Source organism: Physeter macrocephalus, chromosome 16 (assembly GCF_002837175.3).
Source record: "Physeter macrocephalus isolate SW-GA chromosome 16, ASM283717v5, whole genome shotgun sequence".
Classification (NCBI taxonomy): Eukaryota; Metazoa; Chordata; class Mammalia; order Artiodactyla; family Physeteridae; genus Physeter; species Physeter macrocephalus.
The window spans coordinates 70,129,397-70,145,115 of NC_041229.1; the positions used below are offsets into that span (position 1 = coordinate 70,129,397).

At 37.5% G+C, this 15,719-nt stretch overlaps 1 protein-coding gene across 9 annotated transcripts in view; it reads left to right on the forward strand.

Annotated features, from left to right (window-relative positions):
• The window catches only part of LOC102980368 (transcription factor SOX-6), a 297,561-nt gene that overhangs the window by 70,705 nt on the left and 211,137 nt on the right, over nucleotides 1–15,719 (forward strand). For all 9 annotated transcript variants that reach the window (XM_028500833.2, XM_028500838.2, XM_028500835.2 and 6 more), the window contains exons 3-4: nucleotides 10,382–10,554; nucleotides 13,563–13,631. In XM_028500833.2, the coding sequence (XP_028356634.1) occupies nucleotides 10,382–10,554; nucleotides 13,563–13,631 (242 nt within the window). The remainder of the gene's footprint in view (nucleotides 1–10,381; nucleotides 10,555–13,562; nucleotides 13,632–15,719) is intronic.

A 15,719-nucleotide genomic window follows, 5' to 3' on the forward strand; every position in this document is an offset into this window, starting at 1 on the left:
AGGTCCAGCGGCCATGGCTCACGGGCCCAGCCGCTCCGCGGCACGTGGGATCCTCCCAGACCGGGGCGCGAACCCGGTTCCCCTGCATCGGCAGGCGGACGCGCAACCACTGCGCCACCAGGGAAGCCCTATACACTTCTTTTTAAATTCCATTTGTAACCTGTAATTATTGAATAGAGTGATCATAACTTTTAAAACCTTGAATCACGCTTATCTATGCATTTGTAAGAGAATGTCCCAGTATGAGAATAGGACACCCTATTTGTGACTAAACTAATTTTGTTTATAGACCAAACATATATTGACTTTTAATTTAATTTTTTAAATGCTTAGAAATTTTTAAAAATTATTTTGTTCATGTTCTACTTCAGCATGTTCAAAATCATCCTGTGATGGGAGACCCTGGCTCATTTCTGGACCCAGGCTTTAATTGTCTTTCTTTCTTTGGCATTCCTTAATATTTATGCCTTGAATATTGTCAATTCTACATGGATAACATTAGATAACCTTCAAAAAAGCTTTCTGAACATAATGTGTCTTCATAAAATGATGATGATAGCACCTATTGTACCCAGAAATCATTGTTAAAGTCAAAATTGAGAATGAAAAGAACATGCTATTTATCCAGCTGTATTCAACTATGACAGAACAAAAAACAGCAATTTTAGAATCAATATGAAATTTCCATTTCCATTTTCCCTCTACAGACCCATAATCTGAGTTTGTGATAGGTAGAATCTGTATTACTGGCCTGTTATCTGATCAGATACTCAGTATTGTAATTTGAGAAACTGTGAACTATCTATTGTTATGTAAAAACACAAACAATCTCCCTTGGTTTGGTTCAGTTTTGTTTTAATTTAAAAATTTTAACACACCTTCCCATCAAAGTCTTATTAGCACTGGCAACATCCAAGCCCACTCGGATGTCCTGATACCTACAGACAGTACAGAACAAACTGGTTGTCTGGACTGGGCTATGTAGATTGCTGATCAAGTAATTTGTGTCAGGGATGCATTTCATTATGCCAGACCTGGAATAGGGGATTCTTAGAGGAGCCAAAAAGGGCACTAAAAGCCAGAGGACCAACCAAATCAGCCTTTGAAAAAAACCAGAATTCCATGATTTGAGAGTCCAGGTCCATATACTAGTTCTGGTGGAGTTACACATAGATAATCCAGGTGAGGGGGACTGGGGCAGAGGGGGTCAGGGGAGGGTTGTTTCAGCACCAGGAGTTTAGAATTTGGAGGAAATAAGATCAGAGGGAGAGAAAGAGAGTGGGTATGCGTGAGAGATTCAATTAGTAATTAAAGATGACTACAAACAATGGTGGACGTTTGTGACTTAGACTGAAAGGTCAATTTTGTTTTAGTGAGTTGAGCTATCTTAAAGAACAAAGGGTATCATAGATACTTCCCTACGTAAGTTTTCATTTTACTAAGGACCCCAGGAAATATTGTATTTTTAAAAAAAACAAAAAACAAAAACAGATTATAAGGAGAATTTCAGCTACTTTGTTGGCTGGGTGAAGTAGTTTTGAGAAGGTGGATCATTTAGGAGTCCCGTTTTCCATTTATCATCGTGGTTAAGAGGACAGAGACTATGGCCAAACTGCTTGATTTTGAATCTTAGATATGTGATTTAATAGCTTAGGACTTGGACAAGTCCTTGACCGTTTTATGCCTCAGTTTCCTCATCTTTAAAATGCAGAAAGCAATATGACCTACTACATGAGATTGTTATGAGGAATAAATGAGTTAACATATATAGCTCTTTCTAGCATAAAGCAATTGCTATGTAAGTTTAAGCAATTATTATTGTACAATAAAGCATATTGGGCTAGGGCAGGGATTCCCCTGCTTTACACTAGGCAAATCACAAATACAACCTAGAAATGGGCACGGTATATGGTGTGTTTGTACAGGCAACTGTCCTAAGCCTTAGTTATATCTGAGAGGTTCCTCAAACCTTGCCAGGGACACTTCCTAGATTTCTCCAGGTAACTTCCTCTTGGCTAGCACCTTACTATCTCAGCCTGCAGGCACACTGCACCCCATGACAGCAGTGCACTTTGATGTGTGAAATATTTGAGTATATTTTTCAGCCTTTCATGGGTGTTGTAAATATTGTATCTAGAATTTTTGGGAATGTCATGGTCTGCATAATCTTTGTATTTGCTCAGAACCAGGAGGCCATATGCTCATTGAGGAGACTTAAGGAGAAAGAGGTTTGGGGAATAAACATAACAGAGGATCTTGACTACCAGGCTAGGTGCTAATTTCCTGAGTAACTCCAGGTGTATCACCTAATATCAAGATCTGTTTTTACATCTATAAGGTATCAAAGATCAATTTATTCACCTCTTTCGTTGTCTTATTGCCCAGCCTATCTTTTAAACTTCTTATTTTGTAAACAAACCCTTACTAAGAAGTTGTATATTTCTAAGCCTTATGTGGCATTAAAATTCTAGGTCCCTTAGAGCATTGCTCCTAACTTTTAGAAATTCCCTGCAATGTATTTCAAGTCTGAGGCAAGGGAAGATAGCTAATTTTCCCTTAGGCCCCAGACTTCCTTGGATTAGGAATCAGAAGACCTGAATTCAGATCCAATCAAATACACTGACTTGGTCAAATTTCTTTACTTTTAGTAGTTAGTTTTTCATCTGTGAAATGAAAATAAAGCAACATTTAGGATGATGATCAAATTAGATACCACATAAAGTCTTTTAAGAAAATACCTTGGGGCTTCCCTGGTGGCGCAGTGGTTAAGAATCCGCCTGCCAGTGCAGGGGACATGGGTTCGAGCCTTGGTCCGGGAAGATCCCACATGCTGCTGAGCAACTAAGCCCGTGCGCCACAACCACTGAGCCTGCACTCTAGAGCCCCTGAGCCACAACTACTGAGCCTGTGTGCTGCAACTACTGAAGCCCACGTGCCTAGAGCCCATGCTCCACAACAAGAGAAGCCACCGCAATGAGAAGCCCGCGGACCGCAACGAAGAGTAGCCCCTGCTCGACGCAACTAGAGAAAGCCCGTGCACAGGAACAAAGACCAAATGCAGCCAAAAATAAATAAATAAATAAATAAATAAATTTTTAAAAAGACAATACCTTGTTAAATAAGGTGTATTTTTCTTAATTCTTACTTTCCTATCTTCTAGCTCTGATGGAACTTCTGGAGAAAGAGCCAATCCTATTATACTTGGTGGCAATATTGAAAAAAATAATTTTTTCCCCCAAAGGACCAAAGAATTTCATGTTTCTGAAAGATCATAAATTACTTTTTTTGTATGTGAATTGTAGAGATGTAGCCATTGACCAAGTATTATCCATAGAGAACAGTAATGTGAAGGTAGCTTGTCTTATTACTAAAGGAGAGATATTTCAGGATACCTTCATTTCCGGACCCCAAAATGATGACCTAATAAAGCACAATGGGCTAAAGGCCCAGCTGTGAGGTTAGGAGCCTAGATGGCAGAATTCCATGGATTGTTCTTGCTCTTTGGGGATCTGCAACATGAATAGACCTCAGTTGATCCAGGAATAGACTTCCTTTTGCAGCTAGAAAGAGGGGAAGCTGAAGGAGAGGTGAGTGTGCCTGGAATAGACAGGAGAATTGAACTTAATTTAGGGAGTTCCGGGGTATCCTTCCCTTGTTCATACACGGTAAAATTTTAATGACATTTTAAGTGAGAGCTGTTTACATTTTAAGAAGGAAATTCTCATACATTGGGTGCAAACAAACCCAGCCTGTACCTCAATCCTGAGCCACACTTCCTGTGTAGTGGTCCCTAAGTGATTCCTAAGAGCACAATTACTGCATTTATTAAACTTTTTATTTACTAAGGAGTGGATAGTAGCATATGGGAGCAATGACAATAGCTGACTGATGAGGAAACAAAGAAATTCCAGTATTTTGCTCTTTTGAAAAAAGTCATTCAGAATTTAGTCATATTGGTTCAGCTGTTGTAACCAAAGACTGATAAGATAATAGAGGTCTTTGTGGTGGTTTTGTACTGAAATCCTTTATCTTTATGATGCACTGGGGCCCTTTAGAGTGGAAAGCTTTTAAAACTGCTGTTGGATTCAGAACTCAAATTAGCTGCTAGTATACTGGGACAGGGGTTCCTTTCTCAGGCAGTCACCACAAAGTAACTTTTATCAGGGGACCTTCTGATAGACTGTTAGTTTCTTCAGCTTACCCTATTTATTTCTGTTGACTTTTTGCTGTCCTATTTTGTGACATTTAAAAGAAGGCTATATCAAAAAAGGCCAATGCTAAATGATGGACTGACCTTGTGAAGTGGAGACATCACAGCCCATCTGATGTGTGAGGAGGCTGCAGTATGAGACACAGCAGTTTAACCAGGTTACTTGTGGGCAGAAAAGATCAAATGCAGCTTTATTTTATGACTAGCATTGTATTTTGTCTTTCTTCTCAAACAATGTCCATTAAAAAAATTAGAACTGACCAGGGAATTGACTCTTAAGAGCTTTTCTTTTCAACTGAATTTAAAATCTTTCTGGGTTGTTGGGTGAGTTTCTTGATTGATGCTGCTTGGAATTATTGTTAAGTTCTTTAATCCTTTCCAGGATTGATGTGGAAAAGTATATCTCTATCAGAATTCCACTCCGGTGTTACTGCCACCCCTCCCCACCTTTCCAAACACACTGTTCATGCCCAGGCTTCTTGTAATTTCACTGTTAAGTCCTATTAACTTTGTTAAAGCAGTATGTGATCCAATAAAGGAGAATGGTTAGATAGAAGTCTTATTTTCAATTTGCTAGGACACATTTCTAGATAATGCCATTTGTTAATGTTAGTTTTATTTGGCTTGGTAAACATTGTATTTTAACACTATTACCCTTCATTTCTTAAATATGAAGAAATAAAAAACATGCAGGGAAATTTACAAAAATTAATTTAGCCATCCTTGCTCATTCTCTTTCCCTCTCTCTCGACTTCCCTCTTTGTTTCTCCCCTCCCACCTTCTCTCTTTCTTTTTCTCTCCCCCACACCCCCATTTCTAATTTTCGCTGTCTCTCTTTCCACTGCTGTGCTTGTTTCTGGGTTTTCTCATTAGAAAAACTTAGTCATCACCACATAGCAGTGATCCACTTTCAGGGGACAGCCATTAAGAGAGTGACCCGTTTAAGACTTTTATATTGTAAAAGTCCTAGGTACGGGAATATTGTAAAAGAGGTGAGGCAAATCCATTTAGTGAAGTGCTCTGCAAGGTGCCTCCCTTGTCCAGATGTGGAGTCTTTAGGGACTTCCCAATGCCCAGTCTTATTTCTAGCACCACTGATTGTAATTATGTATATTTTACATGGGCAAAATTAACTAGCAGATTGTGGTGCTAACTTTTATGAGCTGATGAAAAAAAGACTTAAATAAATTTTAAACGACTTTTAATTTTTCGTTCTATATCAAGAAGGGATTTATCCTAATTGTCTTATTATTTTACCTAAATTCTCATCTATTTTGAATTTTCTCTGTTGGCTTTGGGCCTAGGGACAGGTAGTTATAGTTTGTAAAGTTTAAAATAAATAGTCTATTTTAGTTAATTTTTTTTAAGTTCTTTGGATTATGACCGAAAAAGGCTAGAGGGCTGCTTTTGAAACTGTTATGGTGAAAGATGGTATTTGAAAACTTTTGATGAGGGAAATTGCTGCTGTATTTACATTTTGAAAAGTGTTTCCTTATTTACACACTATTGACTTCCTATTGAGACTCAAAATTTTAAGTACAACTGGTAAAAATTCAGTGGATCAACCTCAGTAAATCTGAAGTCACTGGAATAAAGCCCCCTAAGAAAAAAATGTGTCAATTTTAAAGGTCTTTCCTAACTGAAGACCATTTTGTGATAGAGCCAAAGGTTAATAAAATCAGTAGTGAATGTAGCAATTTTACAGATAAGCTATTCACAACAAGTGTAGTTACTTGAATAAAAAGCTAATTCAGTTCTAAAATGCCACATGCAGTAGCAGTGAATAGCTGCTTTTAGGTGCTTTCTGGAGGAGGATAAAATACAGAATCACGGCACTCTTCTCTTCCAGCGTCCCTGGCTGCCTGTAAATTGCTGTGAATGGGGCTGTGGGCTGACAGGCTCTATTAAGACAAACTGCCTTTCTCATCGGAGAGATAAAATAAATCAGGTGTTTAGTCAAATTAAAATACTTCAGCTGGAGCAGGCCCTGGGGAGCACTGATCCACCTGACTAATCTAAGAGAAACTCAAGACAGATGTGGTTTGGGGATAAAGACGACCCCATGGAAAAAAAAAAAAACCCACCAAAAAAACCCCCTACTGCACTGTCTTTGTAGTTGGAGAATAGATACAGTTTACAGCGGAGAGTGTCAGGCGCACACTGTGTGTGATATTGGATAAAAGCAGGCGCCCTAACTTGTAGAGAAGCTGTGTATGGAAGCTCTTTTTTGCTGGTTCCCTTTTTTTGGTTTATGAAACTACTTCTGTTTTTGTGGAGAGACTATTTTCTGGCAATGCTTTTTAGAGAATCATTTTAAGATAGCCTGAAGGATGTGAAACGGATGATGTAGGCAGCTACTGATGACCTCTGCTGGCCTGGGCAGATCCTCAGGATCTGATCTGCTTTTTTTCTAAGTGGATTTTATCAAACCTCAAAGCGTGATTTAAGACAAGATATTCTACATAGAGTTAGCTTACCTCATAAGAGCATTCTGTTGGGTTGGCCAATAAGTTCATTCAGTTTTGCGTAAAAATAAAAGACACATTTTTCATTTTCACAAAGAACTTTACCGAACAATGTATTAATTAACCAAACGAACTTTTTGGCCAACCCAATGTATGGTCGTTTGCCTTCCTTAATATGTATTTAGGCTGCCCCACTATGTCCCATAAATTGTCTGCTTTTTCAGCAACTCTCACAGTTGTAGTTCCTTTGCTATGGCAAAGTTTCATGTTCAATTAAACTAGTATTTTTGAGATGAGATAACTTGGGTTCGCAGGTTGGTTGGTCAGCGTGATTTAGACTTGACGTTGCTTTTATTATAGCTGCATACATATTTGCTGTTAATTAAAACAAAAATCCAGCACCATGGATTTTAAATACCTGGGTTTAAACCACTATATGTGAACAAATACAATGGGTATAGAACAGAAAAATAACTACACACACACACACACACACACACACACACACACACACACGTATATATAGTCCCTTGGGGATCAAATTAACTAGAAATCAATTTGCACCATACAACAGCTTACATTCTCTAAATGTGTAGGCTAATGTGTGTGTGTGTGTGTGTGTATGTGTATACATATATATCCATATGTGTATTTCCCATTTCAAGGGCAATTTTAGATCTGTTTTACTACTACATTTCATTCCAACTGCATTTGTCATGCCACTCACATCTATTCAAAATATATATGTGCTTCTCAAATTTCAGGAAAAGATAATGACAGCCTTATATGAGTACCCAACTCTTCAATTTAAACATACTGATCTCTAGCTTATTTTGTTCTTAAACATGTATCTTTTAAGTTCAATGAAAGACTTATTTAGGTGTCATTGAATTTTTACAATTAAACAACTTGGGTGTCATGCTGATTTGTAAAAAGATTCAGTTAAATGGTGTTATTCTGTAAATTCAGAAATACATGTCTATTAGTACTGGAAACACCAATGCATTTATAGGCCTGTTGGCTTCACCTTGAACAGAAGAGGCTAAGAAGCCATTTGTGTGTTATCTTCAGCTTCTCTGTTTCCTATGCAGAGGAGAAAGGGAAATATATTGAAGATTTTTGAAAAGACAAAGTTTAACCTGGGAGAGAAGAGAAAATTTTCCAGTCTTTACTGGAGAATCTAAATACCAGATTTGACTCTTGTATTGGTCCTTGCCCAAAATTTCCAATGAATGCTCTTCTTTATTAACAAAATTTCCAATGAATGCTCTTCTTTATTAACAAAGAATTATGGTACAGTAACTTTCCCAGTATCCAGTAAGTCTTCTCTTATCTCACCTCATATACATAGGTATAACAAGATAATTACACGTAGATCAGAATGTTGCCAAAAAGTATATGTAATAAACCCCATTTATCTTTTCTCATAACTTTCCAAACTATTCTCCACACTGTAGCCAGGACACCCACATCATCTCTTGTTTAAAGTACTTTAGTGATTTTGAAATTTTCTTAGAATAAACATGAAGTTCATCCAGTGTGGTCTATAAGGAGCTGAATGGTGTGACCTTTTCCTACCTTTCTAGCCTCATTTGGTCCTCTACTCTCCTTTGTTTTTCTTATTTAAGTTTTACTACCTTCTTTCAATTTCTGGAACACACTGACACTCTCCACCACCACCTGCCCCCTCACAGGGCCTTTGCCTATGTTGTTTTCTCTTACTGAAAAGCTCCTTGACCACCCTCCAACTCTTTGCCTAGTTAACTCTTCATCTTCCTGTTAACTTGTTACTTTGTCAGGCATAACTTCCCTATGCTTGAGCCTCCCAAACTTGGTTAAATCTCCCCCCAAATGTCTGTCCTGTTTATAATTCTTATTTAGTTGTAGTTTACATTTTTATGTGTGATTACTTGATTAAGGTGAAAGGGAACTTTGCTTTTTCTTGGTATGGTATCGGTATCCTTAGTTCTTGATATCGTACCTGAGATTCAAGAAATATTTTTTTAATTAAAATTTAATGAAATGAGTAAGTAAATTCCATACTTGTTTTATGTCTTCTCATTCCTATATATCATTAACATTTATATTAGTTGAGCTTGTTGTGCTTTGGAGGAGATTTTTATGATCCCCTCCAAGAACCTGATTTTGTATTTTAACATTTCTGGATCAAGAAGTTCTTTCTTTCACCAAGCTGAAATTCCTATTGCTGAAATAAAAACTCATTTAAAAAAATCACTTTCAGTAGCTAGAAAGAACAGCTGGTCACTATCCTTGATGCAGTATTTGTTTCCTTATCAGTGGAGTACATTTTCTAACATCATTTCCTATCTTATTTTTCTTTTAATTTTGATTTTAGGCCACCTTTCAGCTCAGTAAATCTTTAAGGGATATGGGATATTGAAAGTTTATTTATGTATTTACTTATTTATTTTTAAGGACTTGAATTGGCATTAAGAATACCAAGGTAATTCTAAATATTGTAGCTTATCAGCCTTACCTTGGGGGAATCATATACTAGTAAGTGCTAGCCAGCATCACCTGGAGGCTCGCTTTTCCCATGGGCCCACTCAAAAAATAGGCCCATTCCTAATTCAAATACGTTCAGTTTCTCAGATTGTCCTGGTGCTTTCCTAGCAGGAATGAGGGGGGTTTCATAAGGAGATTGGAAGTCTCCTCTTCCACACACACAAAAATTGGCACTCTTTATCTCTTTTGACAGCTGGGGGCATCTTTCTGAAAAGCTTTCAAAGCATAGATCATTTCTTCATAATGAAACCTGTGTGCTCAAATACAGTGGGTTGTGTGTTGAAATTCTTATCTTATGCTATGGCAAAATGCTCTAATTTAGATTCACAAAAGGATTCTGTACGCTTTACTTAGGAGAGCTGTGCAATTTGGCCATAAATAGACTGTTCAGCACCATTAGTGCATATCGTAGGTGTGCAGCGACATCATAACCTTTTCAACCTTGAATGTGTTTTTTCCCTTTGAAGAGTGACAAATGACAAAGGGGTGAGGGAGCCCCCCAAGCAACATTATTGCCTTTAAGGATGAACTTGGGAACTTTAGCTTGATCCCCTCACCAGAAAAAAAATCAGTTTCAATTCTTTCTTACCTGAGGCAAGACACATTTTTTTTTTTCTTTCTGTAGCACTCATCCCATGGCCAAGAGTGACCCCTGACTTCTGAGATTCAGAGACAGATCTTTGCACAATAGAAAAATTTTATGAGGGCAGTGATCAGAAAATTCCTAAGTAACATTATTTAAGCACCTATTATGTCTTAGATCCTCTGTCAGTCATTGAGGGTAGAGGTTAATTATAGAATATTAATACAACCCATAGTTTCTAATCTTTGGTACTAAATAGCATAAGATTCCTAGCTTGATCAGATAGATTTGGGTGGGGAGGGAAGGGGAATGTGGTGAAAGGGAGAGAATGGAGTAGGTTGTTCTGTTTTGTTTTGTTTTAAAGAACAAGAGGAAAGAGTGAGTGAGAATTTTATTGGCAACAGTGCTTTTTCTTGGCGGGGGCATTCATTCCATTGCTACTCCATAGAGTTTCTGCACTTACAGTGACCTCCAGTTATTGTCCCAGATATTTAAGTTCTTAGGGTAGTCCCTTTCTAAATCTGCCCACCCACTCGCTTCCCTAATTCATTCAGAATTTTCTCAAACTTGTGAGATATCTTTTCGCTTCCATTTTAGGTACACCTGAGAGCCTGGCAGAAAAAGAACGGCAGCTCTCTACCATGATTACCCAGCTGATCAGTTTACGGGAGCAGCTCCTGGCAGCGCATGATGAACAGAAAAAACTGGCAGCCTCACAAATTGAGAAACAACGGCAGCAAATGGACCTTGCTCGCCAACAGCAAGAACAGGTGAGCCCTGCAAAAGGAGCTGATGAACTGGAGGTGTGGAATGTGCCAAGCTCAGCGAGTAATCACATTGATTGGTTTATTTGTCATAAGCCTTCCTTAAAAAAGAAGGAAAGAAAGAAGCCTTCTGGAAATCCAGGGTCACCGAGAATACTGAGGGGATATGTGGAGGACAAAGAAAGGCGTCATAGCAACTGGGCATAACTGAAATGATAACATTGTTCCAGAACATTTGGATTTGATTAATTACTTGGGGATACTTATTCATGTAGGCATCACGTATATTCCCAACGTAGCTTAACCATGAGTAAATCGCTTCTCTCTGGGCCTTACTCTTCTCTCATCCAGAAAAGGAGGATCCTGGTCTAGAAAAACTTTGAGAATCTTTCAGTTCACTGGTTCAAGCTAGGGTGACCATATGTCTCAGTTTTTCCAGAATAGCTTTGGTTAATGTCTGTTTTCCAGAGTAATTATTAATACTCCCCTCTTCCACTTGCAGAAGTTGTCCTGGTTTGATTGATAAATTATATGGTCACTTTATTTATAGCATAGGTAAATCATTAAAAACAAATTAACACATGGCTCCTGGAAGAATTTGACTTCATTGATTTAGAAGTGAGAAGGAAGAAAAATAGCAAAGTTTGTGTGTATCTTTTAAAAAATAAATCACTTTCCCAAATGTTTTTCCTGTCTCATAAGAGTGCGTTAATCTAATAACAATGATCCTATAGAGTAGTCCCTGATGCTTTAGATCAGAGAGACCCAAATTAATGTGCAGTTTTTAGGAATCTGACATTATTACTGGAATTATCTTTTCAGTTAAATGTATTTTATAGGGGTATATAGAGCAATATATGCTGTTGATTTTAATGAGTTGTGACGTCTGGTATTTTATATGCTTGAATATTTGCCCACATGTAGGAATATGGACTCAGCCCCTAATGGAAAATAACATAAAGGAACACTGTAAAAAATAAGAAGTTAGAATGTCATTTAGCTATCCAGAGATGACACAGTAATTAACTATTGACACTTGTGAATAAGCTAGCACAAATTAATCTTGACACATTTGCAGACGAGTGATATCTTACAGTGAACACTTTGTAATTATATTTCAAAATGAAAATTAAATGACACTTAAAGCTAGGTTGTCATGCTCAATGAAGCGAGCATGTAGCTCAACCGATTGGCAAATAAAATTCAGAATTTGAGCCACATGGTGCTTATGTACCATACTTCACTGTGTCAAACCCATATATCTAGAGTGGATGATAGTAATTGCACTGTGGTGTTTTGGATGCATTTCTATGCAACACTTTATCATTTAGGAGGGACCATCAATATTAGATGTCTAGTGGTGTTTCACTGGATGGCTAAGAGGGAATAAATATTCAGAGATCCAGCATGTATACCTAGAATTGCAGAGTGAGTTGTCCATTTCTGATTTGAATGGTGATAAGCAGAGTGGGCCTTTCCAAACTGATTAAATACTGTTTCCATTTGGCTTATAAAGCTTTGGGGAGGAGTGATCCCATTTCTCAAACTGTACCCTTCGTTAGGGGTAGCTTTATCATGACTTCTAGTATGAACCAGTCATCACCAGAAACCATTAAGCCACATTTGGGGGCAGATTGCTATTTGTCATCTTCTGCTGAAAGGAATGTGATATGGGTGTGTCCCTCCACTCTATGCTAAAATATTAAAAGGACTCAGGAAGTATACAACTGAGGGCTGGTTCACACCCATTTCCACTTCCAACATTGTCCATTCTAGAATATTTTGGAAACAGAAGAAATAGGAAGAACGTAACTCTTGCCTATGGGGCACCACTAAACCAAGTCCTTCTAAGTGCTTTCTGGCCATTTTTTTCTCTGGCTTCCTAGGTTGGCAGTGAGTGTGTTCTCACTAAGGGGCATTCCAATGGGCTTCAAACTCTAGCAGCTCAGATTTTGAGGTAATAAGTAACCTGACACCTAACTCCTGTTTTATAGTAAACACCATTATCCTACAGAAGTTCCCTGCTCTCCTGAGGGGCAGATTCATTCTTCAGTAGGGCTTGCATTAAGTAGTTAATGTTTCTTTTTACAGACGAGACGACGTGCTAAGATGTTGAATTTGATTGTTGGGTGAAGCAGGGAATACAAAACTTGTATGTGGATCCTGTACTGTAAAACTAACACATTACCCTCAAAAGGATGTGAATAAATATTAAATTGTGTTTGTTTTTAAAAATGCTTTGTACATTCCACATTATATCAACCAAAAAAGATAAAGGTTTTTGCCTTTTGCTGTATTTTTTTGGCACTCCCTTGACAATATTTGTGTTATCAGTTCTGAAAATCTTTACAGTAGAAAAGGTTTCACCAAAGTAGGCCATATTATACGTAATAGTTCTTTCCTATCTTTGCTTACAGATTTTACTTTTTAAATACAAATTAAGCTCCTTAGAAAAATGTAGCCAGAGTTCTCCTGTTTTTATTCTTCAAGGATGAGATTTTTTTTTTTTTTTTTTGCGGTACGCGGGCCTCTCACTGTTGTGGCCTCTCCCGTTGCGGAGCACAGGCTCTGGACGCACAGGCTCAGCGGCTGTGGCTCATGGGCCCAGCCGCTCCGCGGCATGTGGGATCTTCCCGGACCGGGGCACGAACCTGTGTCCCCTGCATCGGCAGGCGGACTCTCAACCACCGCGCCACCAGGAAAGCCCAAGGATGAGATTTTGAAATTCCCATTCTTTCCAGATGACCAGTGCAGATATAGATGAACTGCTCACAAATGTAATACAAGGGGGTAGTTTTCATGTACAGGTAAAGATTTAGGGGCAAGCAGAGAGATGGCACCTGTTTGAAATATTTCCTTTTCTCCAACTTTCTGATTCTGCCTCTCTCATTTTATAGGAACTCTTTCATGTAGAAGTACAGTAAAGCATCCTTGTAATACCAGGAGAGGTACCTGAGGTAATGGCAAAGGTGTAAGCATTTCATTGTTACTTAATGAAACTTTATTTCTGATAGATTGCAAGACAACAGCAGCAACTTCTGCAACAGCAGCACAAAATTAATCTCCTGCAGCAACAGATCCAGGTCAGTGTATTTTATTACTCTCGTCTGATTATACTTAGATACTTTTCTCCTTGAAAATGGAATTTAAAATGCTGCACATGCACCCTTCTCTTTTAAACAGCACCAATAGGGCTGTTTGTTATTCAGGGATGTTGTATACAACTGTATAAGTGGATGTAGAAAATATCGACTTGCTGGTAGTCTAAGCATTCTTTTCTGATGTGATGCGTAAGCAGAATAAACCTTATCTTTTTTCCTTCTGCCATTTGCCTAACACAACCTGGTGGAAACCTAATGGTTTCCAAGGTAGCATACACATGCTAGTTTTATTGCCACAAACTACTTGCTGCTTTATATTTTACCATCTAATAGTATCATGGGTAGAAGCTTATGCTTATTTGCTTGTTAGGACTGTCTGGGCCAATTATGAGAAGAATCTTATGACCTAGGAAAAGGTTGGTAATAATTAATTTGTTCTTTAACAGATATTAACTGCATTTCTGCTAGGCGCTGAAGAGAACATAAAGATTAATAAGTAATTGTCTTCAAGAAGCTTATAGTCTAGAAAGGAAGAAAAACTTGTTCTTGAATAATTGTAACACACTTTAGAAATTCCTCTTTCTTTTCTTTTCTTTCTTTTTTTTTCTTCATTTCTTTTCTTTTCTCTTTTTTTTTTTTTTTTTTTGTGGCAGGTTAACACAACATATAGATCATAATTGCATGGGCCTGGGAAAGAATTCTGATTTCTGTCATTCCTTTAGAAATTTGACGGTTAATTCAGCTAACAACTTTTTGACATAGGTAAGGGAAGTGGTCTCCATTTTTGAATAGGAACATAGGTGTGTGACTTCTAGAAAGCCTTAGAATAAGCAACTGGTTGTCTGGTGATTAATCCTCAGGAATATTGATCCCAGAGTTATATGTATCCACCGCAGTCTCTGGGTTTCTCTTGGTTGCTGTAGATATTTTCTAACCACTGGGATCTATGATTCAGCCTAGTTGGCGCAGTATATTCTGAATTATATTAGTCCTTTCCTTGAGATTAGTATCACACCTTCCTATATTTAAAAAAAATCATTTACATAAAGTCATAACTTATTTCACCTCACTGATAAAAGCTAGTGATTTTAACTTAGATTTTTGCTTCATTTTGTAATCACACTTAGTGTTCCAGGTAGTAGTTACTGCATTTAAAATACCAGTTTGGTGCCTGAAGAAGTACCTGTACCTAATTTGGCATTTTGTCCAGCTGTCTTTACTAGGAGGTCTTAACCAGTGTTTGTTGTTGTTGTTTTAATTAGTTCTGATTCTATATTCCATACTCAAGTCTGTATGTTTCAAAATAAAGAATCCAAACATAGAGGAGACGGTATATCTCTGGCATTTGGGACAGTCAGCCTTTATAATTAAATCTTGAAATAATTTCTCATCTTGATATTTCATGACTCATGCAGAGATCCTTAATTAAATAACTGTCCAGGTATTCCCTTGTTCTGCCCTTATTAGAATTTTCAGTGTGTCTCCCACTGCTAAGGTCAAGATTTTTAGCCTGTGGCTTCCTACATTTTTCTCTAGATCCCTCTCTAAGAACTCAGTAGGTGTTAAATAACCTAACCCAATCATTTAGTTCTCTCTGTTTCTCCTATTTGTAAAGCAGAAATGGAAGAAATTCCCTGAGATGTTCTCATATCAGTTACTTACTACTAATGTTTTTACTACCTCTTTATTACTTACTTCTTTGTTTATTTTAATATATTTCACTTCTTAGTCCAAAGTTGTTTGCATGAACTGGCTGTCTTAATTGACGTTTGCCTGTTGTACTGAGGATCTCAGATGAATAGCAACAAAATCAAAGTATTTTAATGAAATATTATAGGCATTTATTGATTACATATGATTTTATAGTTATAACTTGACTATATAAAGTTGATATCTTTTACAGGAAACTATAGGACATGATCTTAAAATATTATTCATCAGAATGTTCAATTTGAGAAGACAAGAAAGTTGGTTTTTCAAGTGTTTTAATAGAAGTTTAATTGCTTTTAAATTTGTAGATATTTCTCATTGTTTAAATTTTTAAAAATTGAAGCTAATCAGGCCTTGATC